Below are 14,102 nucleotides of genomic sequence, written 5' to 3'. Positions count from 1 at the left end.
ATTAAATTCGATAGGGTACAGCTCATTTCAAGAGGTTATGATGCAATCGCATTTTTCTTGTCATTTTACATATACATAAATTCGAGCAAACTCGTCAGCACTATAAATGTGCCATTACCAAAAATATGTCTCTCCAATAAAAGACGATTCAATACGTATCTTGATATATATCAAAGTGGAACTTATAAATCCAGACCTCCGTGAGTAAAATACATTTGATTTCCATTAATAATTTTCGTGTGATTTTGTTGTCAGCACATTTAACTATGTAAAGAACAAACTGTTAAATAAAAAATAAAAAAATCATTCATGGAGGGTTCTTGAAAGCATCCCCCGAGATAAATGGGGGACAAATAGACACCCTAACAAACCTTCCTAAAGTATAAACTATCTGGCGTAATAGATTATACTTAATCAGAAAACTGACTTTAAAAAAATGTAATATGACATCATCAATAATGACGCTACAACCTTGAGTGACCCAATGTAACGCTCCGCTACCACCTGGTGTCCAAAAGCTAGTCTAACATTAAAAGTTGTAAAAATAAAAAAATCCTACTTGAAAAAAAAGTAAGGATTCGAATTAAAATATTAACAAACCCCCACATAAATCATTTATTTTCTATGTAAATTTTAAGAAGTTTATTAAAATGTATCAAAATCCTTCTGATTTGTATTCTATTGGACGTTTGATGTCACGTGATGTCGTAACGTCAATTTGCTGTTTTCCCGCCCCCTCCGCCACTTTTTTTTGCCACTTCCTCGGAAAACGGAAGTGAGGTAATAGTGTTGTTTTTTTTTCTTCACCCCGAGCCGTCTGTCCTCCATGACACTTTGGAAGTGAACTTCAGCGAACTATCTTAAAACTTAACGCAAACACTTTCTTAACACTCTGTCAAACTTCGCTGGGGAAGCCGCCACATACATCAACGACGACGCGCACGCAAGCGGCCGTGTTGGGTACGCGCACGTCGAGCAGCGCGAGGCGAGCGCGGACAGGTAAGAAAAAAAAAAACTGATTTACACACATGCACACGCACGCACAAACAAAAGTGATTTCATTACACCAAACGCGTAGGTGAGCCTACATGACGTAACCGACGAGCACGCTCATCGGCGTTCTTGAATGGCACGCACGAGGGCCAAAGAGTGGCGAATGTACACACCCGGGCGGGCGCGCGTGAGATTGAAGGGTTACGTGCACGAGCATGGCCGCTGTGATTTTTAAGGAGGACAAACTTTTTGTTGTTGTTGTTTCCAGCTAGCTTAGCATCCAACATGATTTTTGATGGTTGTAAGCTAACATGACGTCATCAACATGAACTCAGTGCTCCCTTGTTGTAGCACTATGTAATAGCTGCTGGTTTTCGTCTGGGTCTCCATTTAATAAAATGTCTGTCTGATGTTAGTGACAGATTACATATCCTATTGTCATCGAGTATTCCTAATGTTATGTTGCAAGTAATGATTCAACCCCTTTAGTCCAGGTAAAACAGTCCACTCTTGACTTAAGTAAAACATTAACATATATATATATATATATAGTCAATTATATGCAATACTCATTATGAATACTTTGCACAAAGGAGAAAAAACAGTAAAATAAAAGACACAAAAAACAGCAAGCTAGCATCAGCTCAGTCTTTTGTGCTATCGAAACAACATTCCCATAGCTTTGAAAACGTTGTGAAGTTATGTGAACTGACTTAAAAAAAAAAAAAAAAAATTGTGTATTTAGATAACGATAATGACAATTATAGGGGAAAAAATACATTTACTTGTATGCGTTTCTTCAGATTCAATATAATTTTTTTTTTTGTCATTGCCGTGGGTAGTACAGATATTTGTTTTCAAAATATGGGAGTAGAAGTAAGATGTGTCCAGAAAAATATTTAACTTATTCACTATTATGGACAATGTATTCATCAACTGGAACCCACCCATCTTGTAGTGAATGTTGGTCATGTTTTTTCAAAAAGTGTTTCATAGTTGTATATCTGTAAAAAAATATATATATTGTTTTGCAATGAAAGCCGATCTCAGTCTCGGGTTTAATGTTTTATACTTTGAGGTGCCACAAAAGCAAAAACATTTATCGTTCCATCCATCCATTTTACAACCAAATTGTTTTCTCTGCTTTTGGTCAGAAACCTGTGTTTTTTGGTGAAATCGGCCCAGGATCTCCTGCTGATTACTAAACAATGGAAAAAGCTAACAAACTTTTTTTTTTCTGCTGAAAGAAGGGAGTCTACTCTTTCTTTTAGCATGTTACGTATGTGCTTAATGCTTATATTGTGAAACATATCATAAAGCTGTGGGTCGTGAAAAATATGTTTAAATCCTCTCAAATGGCTGGCAATATGAGGAACAGTGAACGAGTTAATTTAAGTACAGATACCTAAAAACATACAAATTACTTTCCAACAACTGGTTTTGTGCCGCGTGTGTGTGCTCTGACATGTCAAATCAAGCTCTCCTCTCATTCCTCTCGTGCCAACAAAACACAACACAACACAACATGCTCGTGGCGAGAGATGCGAATGGGAGAGAGATGCGTATGAGATGAGGGGGGGGGGGTGGAAAGGAAAGAGAATGAGAAAGTGACGGCTTAGAACGAGAAAGGGTTCAAGAGAAAGAAAAGGGTAGAAAGAAAATGAGAGAGGAATTAGAGGATTTGAAAGGGAGAGAGAGGATAGAATGAGAGCAGAAAGAGAGAGAATGCAAGAGGAAACGGAGAAAGTGGGAAGATAAGAGTGAGGCGGGTTAAGAGAAATATATGGTACAAGAGGGTATAATGAGAGAGCGACGAAAGAGGGTAAGAGAGAGAGCGCGATGGAGTGACACATCACCAGTTGTGTTCATGGACCCTGGGAACTTTTGGTTGTTGACATGCGACAACCGGAGCAAACATTTCAGTTCTCCACCAGGAGGCGCAGCTGACATGAATGTTAACCCGCTAGCTCGCTAACCAGCAACAAAGTATCCTCTATGTTTACATGTGCTGCACAGGAGTAAATATTATGGGATGCATTCTAAGGACATTCTTGTTAAACATTAATGTTGACTGTCTCTGGTCACTTCCTGTTTACTTCCTGGAACAACATGCTGCATTTATCATATAAGTCCCATACACTTAGGAATGGAGGTTCAGAGTGTCCCTAATATTTTGTCAAGCCCATATTTTTCTTTTTCTGTATTACATTGCGCATGTGTTCCTAATCAACTGACCAGTGTGTTTGTGTGTTTTCAGAGATGTAGTGTGTGTGGCCCATCATGCACCTCTTCCTGCTGCTCATCCTTCACGCCGCAGCAACCGTCGCACAAGTTGACCCAGGTACACACAACATAGAGAGGGGGGGGGGGGGGGGTCAGATCAACTTTGAAACAGAGAGAGTGTAGAAAGGGAAGGAAAAGGGTTGGAAAGGAAGAGTGGAAGAAGAGCGAGCGGGAGGGGTGAGAGAATGGTGGAGGAGTAAGAGACGGGGGGGAGACAGGGAGGAAGATAGAGGGGACTGAGTGAGGGAAAGCAAGGGGGAGGGAGGGGATGAGAGTGAAAGGGGGAGAAAGAGAAGAGAGGAAGAAAGTGATGAGGCAATGAGAAGAAAGAGGGGATAAGGGAGAGAAAAGGGGAACAGAGGGAGCAAGGATGAGGGAAAGGAAGACACAGAAAGGAAGGGAGAAAGGGAAAGGGAGAGAAGAAAAAGGTGGAAGAGAGAAAGAGGGGGAAGAAAGAAAAGGGAAAGATGAAAAGAGAGGAATGAGAGAGGGTAAAACTGACAGAAAGGCAGAAAGAGGGTGAGAGAAAGTTATATGGGTAAGAAAGAATGAGACAGAACCGGAGAGAGAGAGAGAGAGGGTGGGAGTAAAGTGAAAGAGAGGGAAAACAAGAGAGATTGACACGTGTTGTGTGTGTGTTTCCAGCACACTGTCGCTATGCCCTGGGCATGGAGGATGGGCGGATCAAGGACGATGACATCACAGCTTCCAGCCAATGGCACGAGACCACAGGACCACAGTACGCCAGGTCAGCATTACTGTCCGAATAACTGAAAATATGATGAATTGAAGTGTATTTTTAAGTTGCTGTTGTGTTTGTCGGCCGTGTCAGGTTGAACCGCAACGACGGCGACGGTGCCTGGTGTCCTGAAGGCCAACTGGAAGCTTCCGACTCGCAGTTCCTTCAGGTTTGACTCTCCTCCTTCCTCCCGGTCAAAATCCAAGTGCTGCATTCACGTGCACTGGGAAACAAGAAAGATCAACTTTGGAGCTTACTTGCATGTCGTGCATTTAATCACAGCCAGTGATTTAATTCCCAGTTTTTCTTGAATGCAACATAACTTTAATTTTGATTAAGTGATCTCATGCTTGCTTCATGCTAACATGCTTTTTGCTAATATACTTTATGCTAATATTCTAACATACCCAATACCCACATGCTTCTCACTAAAATGTTCTGTTTGCTAACGTTCTTCATGCTAATATGCTAACATATCCCATACAAAAAATGCTTCATGTTAATATGTTAACAAGTCGTCTGTGCGTTCAGGTGGACTTGCATCGTCTGACCTTCCTGACGGTGGTGGCCACGCAGGGACGCTACGCGCGCAACGGCATCGAGTTTGCGCGAGCGTACAGCCTAAACTACAGCAGGGACGGAGTCATATGGAAATCATGGAAGAACCGCCAGGGAAGCACGGTGGGTGTGTGTATGCCTGTGTGTACGAATAAAAACATATTTGTGTGGGTTTAGGAAGCCCAAAGACTTAACAGGAAGTGTGAGACGGCATGATAGAAGGAAAAAGAAACAATCATGCTGCCAGGGCTCAAGTCACATGATAACCACAGGAAGTGACATTGCCATTTCCTGTTAGTCCAGGTTGTGGGCGGAGCCTGACACAGGAAGTCTTTATTTGTGCGTGCAGGTATTGGATGGCAACAAGAACGCATACGAGCCCATCATCAATGACCTTCACCCTCCGGTGGTGACACGCTGGGTGCGCTTGATTCCGCTCACCGAGCTGTCCACAGTCTGCATGCGGGTGGAGCTGTACGGCTGCCCCTGGGAAGGTAGGCCACGCCCACATGGAGTGTTGTTGCCATTAATGGTTGCTGATATTTACGTATGTCTTCCTCAGATGGTCTGATTTCATACACTGCTCCCGAGGGGCATCTGATGACGCAATCTGGCCTTTCCACTGCCATCCTCAATGACTCCACCTACGACGGCGTCCACCAGAAGAGGCGGGTCAAAACATTCCTGCTTTATATGCTCGTATAATATAATGTGCTAATATGCTAGCACACTTAATGCAAACTTTCTACCTAACCATCAACCATGTTAACATACATGGTTGATTTAAAAATTCTAATATGCTTCATACTAAAACTTGACCATGCTTCTTGCTAACATGTCACGCTAACATGCTAATGTATTCATGCTCTACATCACGTGTCTAGATCCGGTCCTCGAGGGCCTGAGTCCTGCATGTTTGATTCAATGATCAGGATAATTATCAGGCTATTGCAGAACTTGCTGATGAGCTTAAATATGAATCAGCTGTGTAGAACGTGGGAAACCTCGAGGACCGGACTTTGACACCACTGCTCTATTTGCTTCATTTTGACCAGCTGGTGTTTGGCAGCCCTGTCACATGCTCCCTGTGACCGAACACTTGTCATCCTAACAGGAAGTTGTCCGGCGGTCTGGGCCAATTGACGGACGGTGTGGTAGGGCTGGATGACTTCCTGTTGACACGCCAGTACCATGCGTGGCCAGGGTACGACTACCTAGGCTGGCGGAACGTCTCCATGGGAGCAGACCAGAGCGTGGAGATGGATTTTGTCTTTGACCGACAGAGGAACTTCACCTCAATGAAGGTATACTCTTATTTTGAAAAACCTTCACCTGACTGACTACTTCCTGTATGAATCATTACTCTGATTTTGAAAACCTTCACAGTCACCTAATAGTCTACTTCGTGTGTGCAGTATAGCTCTTATTTTGAAATATAAAAAGGAAAAAAAGAAAAAAGGCATTTATTTGATTGTCTACTTCCCGATGTGCATTAATGTACGCTCTTACTTTGACAACCTCGCTTATCTGTTCCCAGTTAGGCACAATAACAATTTCTTCTACTATGTCAATGTAATATAATGTAATTTGGACACAACTCTTTTACCAACTTTTCTACGTCCTTTGTGCAACATCACTCTTACTTTGAAAAACCTCATTAACCATTGTTTTCTTTTTGTATGCACTTTTACCGTTACCCTAATGGTGTACTTAACATGTATAGTATCATGCTCTCATATTCCACTGACTCATGTACTGTTTCCTGTGTGAAGTAACTTTCTCTTATTTTGAACTTTAAAAACGTTTTTTTTTTTAAACGTTCCTACTTCCTTAGTGCAGTCCCACTTTTATTTTGAAAAACATCCTAAAGATTCACGTGTACCTTTATTTTGAAAGCAAATCCTTTATATTTCCTGTGTGCAGCATCATCCCTCTCTTACTTTGAAACCCCCTCCTCTTTGCTTCCTGCCAGGTCCACAGTAACAACATGTTTTCCCGCGGCGTGAAGATCTTCTCGTCTGTGTCGTGCTGGTTCAAGCCCCGCCCCTTGGCCATGTGGGAGGCGGAGCCTGTGCTTTTCCACACGGTTCTGGACGACCGAAACCCGAGTGCTCGCTACGTTACCGTGCCGCTGGAGCGCCGCGCTGCCACCGCACTGCGTTGCCGCTTCGCCTTTGCCGACGCCTGGATGATGTTCAGCGAGGTTTCCTTTCAGTCAGGTAACACATATTGTGAAGTTAAGGCACAAACACACACATTGTGGTAATTCTTTGTCCCTCATCAGAAGATGCATCGATATCGGTGACTCCACCGTCTATAAGCGATTCCAGCACGGTCCCGTCCATATCAGGTATAACTAGACAACCCTTTACTCCATAAAATTCTCACCGTCGTCACCTTTGCCGCTCTGCCGTAATGTTGCTGCTTTTTTGCCTCCCAACAGCCGCCGATCCGTCTGCCAGCACGGCCCCCGGCGACAGCAACGCGCCCGTCCTGATTGGCTGCCTGGTGACCATCATTCTGCTGCTGGTCATCATCATCTTCCTCATCCTGTGGTGTCAATATGTGTGTAAAGTTCTGGAAAAGGTGAGCTGGATAAGGAAATATGGTGTTTATAGAAGTGGAATAAATATTTACTGTTACGTTTTATTTTTTTAGCATCATATATTGATAGCTGTTTTTGTGCACTTTGTGGATTGTTGCATAGTAAAATTCAGTCAATTGCACTTGCACAAGGCAGATCTTACACATTCAATATGGCCGCCGCACTTGCGTATCCTAGTTTATATATGATTTATGGTTGTTCCCTCCCTGCAGGCTCCCCGCAGGATCTTGGGCGAGGAGGTGACGGTGCGACTGTCATCCTGCAGCGATACCATCATCCTGCAGACCCCACCTGTGCCCCCCCGCTCTGGTAAGCCACTTGGGGGTGGGGGGTTCAACTGTATGCTGTGTAAACCCTGCCCACAGTATAGCTTGCAAGATGTGATTGGACCCAAAATTGTTTAGATGGAATTATTATTATTTTATTTACACTTATGACAGCACACAACCATTTCAAGCGCTCTTGATTAATAAAGTTCAGCTGTTCTAATCTCGGCCCCCTCACGTGTGCTCATGTGTCCTTCTAGGCCTGGCCCAGTCGGACCCCCACTATGAGCGAGTTTTCCTGTTGGATCCTCAGTACCAGAACCCAGAGACGCTCCGAAACAAATTGCCCGAACTCTCGCAGAGCGCCGAAGCCTCAGGTCAGCCATATGCTGCTTCTCTTGACTTTTACGGCTGTGTTGGGAATCACTCCCCATCTGCTAGACTGCTAAAATGGTGTTAGGGCATTTTGTAGTGATGTTCACATTTTTAGTAAGTGGGTTATTCTATTCTATTCACCCACAATGCATCTTTTGGTCTCTAGAAAAGCAATGTCTCCATGAAGCATTTGCGCCGATATGGAAAAAGCAACACATCACAAAACAAATGGACATCTGAACTGTGTTTGGGTTTAACCAGATGCACTTTAATTGGCGGCAGGTGCTTGCTGTTAGTTTTAATGTAATTGGTTATCCTGAACGTAGCCACGTCCCTGTTATAAGAGGGTGTGCACACTTGTGCAACCAACTCAAGTCAGATGCTTATTTGTCTTTACTCTCTGTAAAAGATTTAAAAAAAATTAGGTCACTTTGATGGTGAGAGAGGTTTTTAAATTTGTTTATGTGTACTTGTTTTTTAACCTAGTTTTTGACTTGTACACATGGCAATAATATTCTATTCTTATATCACAAAAACATTTAAACAGGGGTGTGTAGACTTTTCATATCACCTGTAAAAAGCAATGCATGCGTGCTTCTTGCCTAGTTGAATTTTACCATAAAACCTAACACATTAAAACAAAACATAATTCCAAATTGTATATTTAGACATCATAATATTCAACCAAACATCCAATAGCTTAATGCTAAAATATAATGCAACACACCATTGACAGGCTAATGGAAATTAGCATAGCTGTTAAAGTAATTATAAACCTTTGTATAGCGACTACAGAGTTGGGAATGAGTGAATAATTCCGAACACAGCCTTCTTCGTCTTCCTCTTCTTCTTTTCCCGCCTTTTCCTCTCCAGTCTCCTAACGCTGACTTCCTGTCACATGACCTCAGCCTGCTGCACGCAAAGGTGACACAGTTGAGAAAGAAGCGCAGATGTTAGCATTCAATTCCAATATTAATGCCACTACCGATGTTTTGTGGCGGCAGCATGCGGCGGCGGTTACGCCGAGCCCGACGTGACCCAGTGCACGCCGCACCAGTGTTTCCATAGCAACGCGCCGCACTACGCCGAGACGGACATCGTCCGTCTGCAGGGCGTGACGGGCAGCAACATGTACGCCGTCCCCGCCCTCACCGTCGACTCGCTGACGCGCAAGGACATCTCCGCCTCAGAGTTTCCGCGACAGCAGCTGATCTTCCGCGAGAAGCTCGGCGAGGGACAGTTCGGCGAGGTGCACCTGTGTGAGGCCCAGGGACTGGCCGCCTTTCTCGGCGAGGAGGAGGAAGGGGCCGCGTCCGGGCAGGACAGAAATGGACGCGCCACTTTGGTGGCGGTCAAACAGCTGCGGGCAGACGCCACCAGCCAGGCCAGGTACGATCGCGGGAACACTTAATTTAATATTTAACTTTTTTGTACAATACATTGCATTTACGGCCAGTCCAATAAAAATGTATGTCTTTGGAATTGGAACGCTCGCCTCCTGTTTGCAGGTCAAAACTCCTCAGCACTACCCATTGAGCCACAGCGGACTTGCAAAAATTGACGTCTTAAGCCGTCAATGGCAGTTAAAATTTGCATTTAATCTTAAACTTAACTGTGTTTTTTTTTTTAAGTTTGTTTTCTATCAATTTTATTTGAACTTTTTTTGAATTAACTAATTTAGGTGAGCATGTAATCCTTGACCCTGTCACTATATGTCGCTGGCATGGATAGATGACCAAAGATAAATCTATTTGTGGTAATTTTTTAGGAACGACTTCCTGAAGGAGATCAAGATCATGTCGCGGCTGAACGACGCCAACATCATCCGACTGCTGTGCGTGTGCGTGACGTCGGACCCTCTGTGCATGGTGACAGAGTACATGGAGAACGGAGACCTCAACATGTTCCTGTCGCAGCGCGAGATGGAGAGCACGCTCACGCACGCCAACAACATTCCCTCCGTCAGGTGAGCCCCGCGCTAGCTAGCGCTGCGTTCAATTTGCCGCTTTTTGTGTTTGCTGACTCTGGTTAACGATTAGTTTGTTTTAATAATGACGCATAAGCAAATATTAGTAAAAAATATTTGGTGATTTTAATTATAAGTAAATGACCAATAATAAGATTTGACGCTTTTATTTACTTTTTTTAAATAAAAAATGAGACAGAATTATTTATTATTTATTTAAAAGAGAATGCATTATTTTACTGTTGAAATAAACGTTCATTTCAAAAGAATGTTTAATTAAAAAGGTGCTAAATTAATACAATTAAATTATTCGTGATAAATTAAGAAATAAGGATGGTTTTTTTTTTAAATAAACTCTTAGTCGTACATTTAACATTTTTTAATACTTGATTAATTAGACATTCTTCATACATTTTAAAATGAAAATGAGTTTCATCAAAGTAAAGACCTTGACATACATTTAAATAAAATTTTGATTTTATTGAATCGATGGTGGGTATGTTTAGAAGTAATACATTTAAAAGTAAAATTCATCAATATATTTTAATTTAAAAAACTCATTTAAAAAATATTGTATTGTTTATCATATGCAATTAAATGAAGCAATATTTTAAGATTTAAAAATAATAAAATAACTGGGTAATGTATTATAATTACTCAACATTATAGAGCACTTTAAAAACAAATACAAAGGGCTGTAAATAAAGTAAACTCAGATATATAAAAACAAGCACAGTTAAAACAATAATTAATAATCAAATAATTTATAAATAAATGAAAAAAGACACAATGAAAAATACCTTTAATAAATAAGTGGTTAATTATTTTTATTTAAATGTAAATAATGAGTAAAAAAAATTATTATTATAGACACATGCCCTCACTCTTAAAAAGTGGCTCATTAATTATGATTACAGTATTTATAAACTGATTGAAACTAAAAATGATTGTGTTATTATTAAATAAAGTCGTTTACATACAGATTTTTTTTTTTTAAATGAATGAACTGATCCATCTGTCCATTTTCCAACTGAAACGTGTCACCTTTCCCTCCGCGTGGTCCCCGGCAGCATGGCGGACCTGCTGCACATGTCGGTGCAGATCTCGTCGGGCATGAGGTACTTGGCCTCGCTGAACTTCGTGCACCGCGACCTGGCCACCAGGAACTGCCTGCTGGACCGCCGCCTCACCATCAAGATCGCCGACTTCGGGATGAGCCGGAACCTCTACAGCAGCGACTACTACCGCATCCAGGGCCGCGCCGTGCTACCCATACGCTGGATGGCCTGGGAGAGCATCCTGCTGGTGAGCACCTCATCGTCTCAAACTATGTCATTAAAACGCACAGACTGGAAAGAAAAAAAAGAACCCAACGGACTTCCGTGATCCTCTTGTGTCCGTGATCCAGGGCAAGTTCACGACCTCCAGCGACGTGTGGGCGTTTGGGGTGACCTTGTGGGAGATCTTCACGTTGTGCAAAGAGCAACCTTACAGCCTGCTGACGGACCAACAGGTCATAGCCAACACTGGAGAGTTCTTCAGGAACCAGGGCAGACAGGTCAGAGCAATCGCACCCCGCGCCGTAGATCGACACGCTGAAACCCCTCACAGACAGGCCAGAGCAATTGCAAATGATGCAATATATTAATAATGTAATGTAACTGCACAGATAGACAATAGCAAATGCACATGATGGAATAGATTAGCAATATAGATCTCACACAGGCAAGAGCAATCGCACTAGATAGATCAGTAAGGCAAGTGCAATCGCACACAGTTTAACAGATGAAAGTAAATTCTCAGAGCAGGCAAAGACAATCTCACAAATCTCACATTAACAAATACATCAGGAAAGTAAAAATCCTGCAGACAGGCAAGAGCAATCGCACATGATAGAATAAACTGATGTAGCTCACCTCATAGACGGTAAGACAAATCATACATGATGAAATAGAGCAGCCAAGTAATGACTTCACAGACAGACAAGAGAAATCGCACAGTATAAAATAGATCATTAAGGTGAGAGCAATCGTACATGATGGAACAGATCAGAAAAGTAAAAATCATGAAAATCAGCCATGTAAATCACTTCACAGGTAGCCGAGAGTATTCACAAAATAGAGCAGTAAGGCAAGAGCAATCACACATGATGGAATTGATTGACAATTTAAATTGCTATGTAATGGATGGATGGATGGATGCAAATAAAACCCCACAAACAGACAAGAGCAATCGCATACAATGGGTTAGATCAGTACTGCATAGCTCTTCATAGGGAGACATAATCAGTCGGACACGATTAAATAGATTAGCACATCACAGACTCAACAGGTAGTTTGAAAAGCAGACACGAGGAAAGGTCTCACACACGCACACGCGTGTTCCTTAACTAAGCCGAACCCTGACCTAAATCCGCTCACGATAGGTGTTCCTGTATGCTCCTCCGCTCTGCCCCCCCTCCCTCTTTGAGCTGATGATGCGTTGCTGGAGGCGGGACATCCCGGACAGACCCTCCTTTGAGGGGCTCTACCAGGCCCTCAGGCCCCACGTCAACCAGTGACCAGGACCAGGAGGACCTCCCTCAAGGCAAGAGGAGATGAGTGGAAGCAAAGTCTGGGGACAAACATTTCAAACGTGTTCCACTTCATTTTAACAAAACTTTTTTTAATCACGTTTTATTTTACTTTTTACCCCTTTTTGCCTTTTGGCCTTCAAAACCCATCTTCTCATCCCTGTGGTCCTTCTCATAGAGAAAGCACTGTGTGTGTTTGCGTGCGTGCGTGTATGTAGCTTCCTGTCCGTTGGTATTGCTTCCTGATTGTGTTCTAAGCACACTGGAACTCAGAGGAGGATCAAAATTTTAAGCTGTATTTGATTGAATTGTATCACTTTGTTGTTGTCGTCATTGTGTAAAGACACAATTTGTAGTAATACATTCCACTTTGTATGTTCTTGCCAGGTCAGATGTACGTAGAACTCGTGGCTACGTATGTTTATGTACTTATCAAATCTGATTGTTCAACCTTTTTGAGCTAAAAAATCAAAAATTGGTGTGTATTTGTGTCACAAATACACGATAGTGTCGCAAATGTTACGCAAATTCATTCATTAGCTGACAAATTCAACAGTACACTAACATTACGTTGCTCTTCCATTTAGTAACGCAAATGCTAGCTGTGGCTAGTGTTTGGCTTATTAGCAATAGCAAATTTTGTGTAATGCTAACTCGTTGTTAGCCTGACTCTGTTTCTCAGCACTGGCTAGTGGCTAGCTTCACAACTAGCGTGTTAGCAGTGACAAATTATTTCCTAATGTACACAGTAACTCAGGCTAGTGACTAGCTTCATTGCTAGTGTGTTAGCAGCAACATACGCTATCCCACTGTGACTAGCTTCACAGCTAGCTGGTTAACAACGACAAATGCAACGTGACGGGGCTTGTTTGTTCGCCACGACAAATTCAATGGGATGCGTTTTGACTTCCTTTCTTAGCGCACACGCTAGCTCAAGCTACTGGCTACCGTCCCAGATAGCTTGTTTGTTATGATAAATTTGAAGTTTGACTTTTTGTCTTCTTTTTGTTAGCGTATAACCAAGTCGCCTTATGACGCGATCATACGCACATCCAGTTTACTAAACCAAAAGTTGTTAGCGATAGCAAACGGCCACTTTAAGCTGAAAGAGTCGACTACTGGAGTTTGTTACCGAAAAAAAATTCTCAGTAGCTTTAGCGGCTTAACAGCTGCTAGCTCACATACTAAGTGGATATTTCAGCCTTTTTGCAGCCTTTTTTTCTTTTCTTTTTTTTGCTGTTTTGTTACACTTTTGTCTTTTTTTTTTTTTTACTTGCTTGTGTTTTCAACTGCAGTTTTGGGATGACACTGGTTCACAAGAACTAGGTTACATTCAAAGCTACGTGCTAAATATCAAGACGCACGGAAACCACTAGTCAAGTCCATCTCCCAGAATGCTTTGCTTCAGTGAGCCTGTGTAGCTGAGTGAATGCTAACATTGACTGCCTGTCAATTAACACACAGCATTTTTTGTTGTGTTTCCACTATTTAGATCATTTCCTGCTTTATGTTACATGGTCCACACATTTTTTTTGTACATAAAACATTTTTAATATATCGCCACAAGCTTTGTAATCCGCCCTCTTTATTTTCTTCTTGAATAAATGAGTGGCCCCACCCACTGGCAGTTTGCCTCATTTCCTACGCACCCATATTTGGAATTCCTGCTTTACATGTCCTGTTATAAGAAGAGATGTGATGAAATTTGATGCCATGATATGATGTGAGGACATGACCTTATGAGA

The 14,102-nt window shown here is 42.2% G+C and overlaps 1 protein-coding gene across 2 annotated transcripts; it reads left to right on the top strand.

Annotated features, from left to right (window-relative positions):
* Positions 1–776: 776 nt before the first annotated feature.
* Positions 777–13,978, top strand: ddr2l (discoidin domain receptor family, member 2, like). Of its 2 annotated transcripts, none has more exons than XM_077560583.1 (18): positions 777–999; positions 3,251–3,334; positions 3,922–4,024; positions 4,109–4,184; positions 4,547–4,696; positions 4,923–5,067; positions 5,136–5,241; positions 5,688–5,877; positions 6,546–6,792; positions 6,858–6,923; positions 7,017–7,159; positions 7,391–7,487; positions 7,705–7,821; positions 8,824–9,208; positions 9,588–9,785; positions 10,856–11,090; positions 11,194–11,343; positions 12,211–13,978. In XM_077560583.1, exons 2-18 carry the CDS (start codon positions 3,274–3,276, stop codon positions 12,343–12,345), a joined length of 2,604 nt encoding a protein of 867 aa, XP_077416709.1. In that variant the 5' UTR covers positions 777–999; positions 3,251–3,273; the 3' UTR covers positions 12,346–13,978. The 2 variants fall into 2 exon arrangements, with proteins under 2 accessions (XP_077416709.1, XP_077416710.1); XM_077560584.1 differs by having other exon boundaries at positions 5,136–5,245; positions 5,692–5,877.
* Positions 13,979–14,102: the final 124 nt, after the last annotated feature.

Source organism: Vanacampus margaritifer, chromosome 3, assembly GCF_051991255.1.
Source record: "Vanacampus margaritifer isolate UIUO_Vmar chromosome 3, RoL_Vmar_1.0, whole genome shotgun sequence".
NCBI lineage: Eukaryota > Metazoa > Chordata > Actinopteri > Syngnathiformes > Syngnathidae > Vanacampus > Vanacampus margaritifer.
This window is presented reverse-complemented; position numbering and strand designations above follow the sequence as displayed.

What these genes read in the sequence shown, in the direction of transcription:
- ddr2l (XM_077560583.1), top strand. Translation starts at nt 3,274, where the DNA reads ATGCACCTCTTCCTGCTGCTCATCCTTCACGCCGCAGCAACCGTCGCA. An exon ending in GCAGAGCGCCGAAGCCTCAG is followed by an intron (nt 7,822 to 8,823) that starts GTCAGCCATATG and finishes TTGTGGCGGCAG; the next exon opens with CATGCGGCGGCGGTTACGCC. An exon ending in AACAACATTCCCTCCGTCAG is followed by an intron (nt 9,786 to 10,855) that starts GTGAGCCCCGCG and finishes GGTCCCCGGCAG; the next exon opens with CATGGCGGACCTGCTGCACA.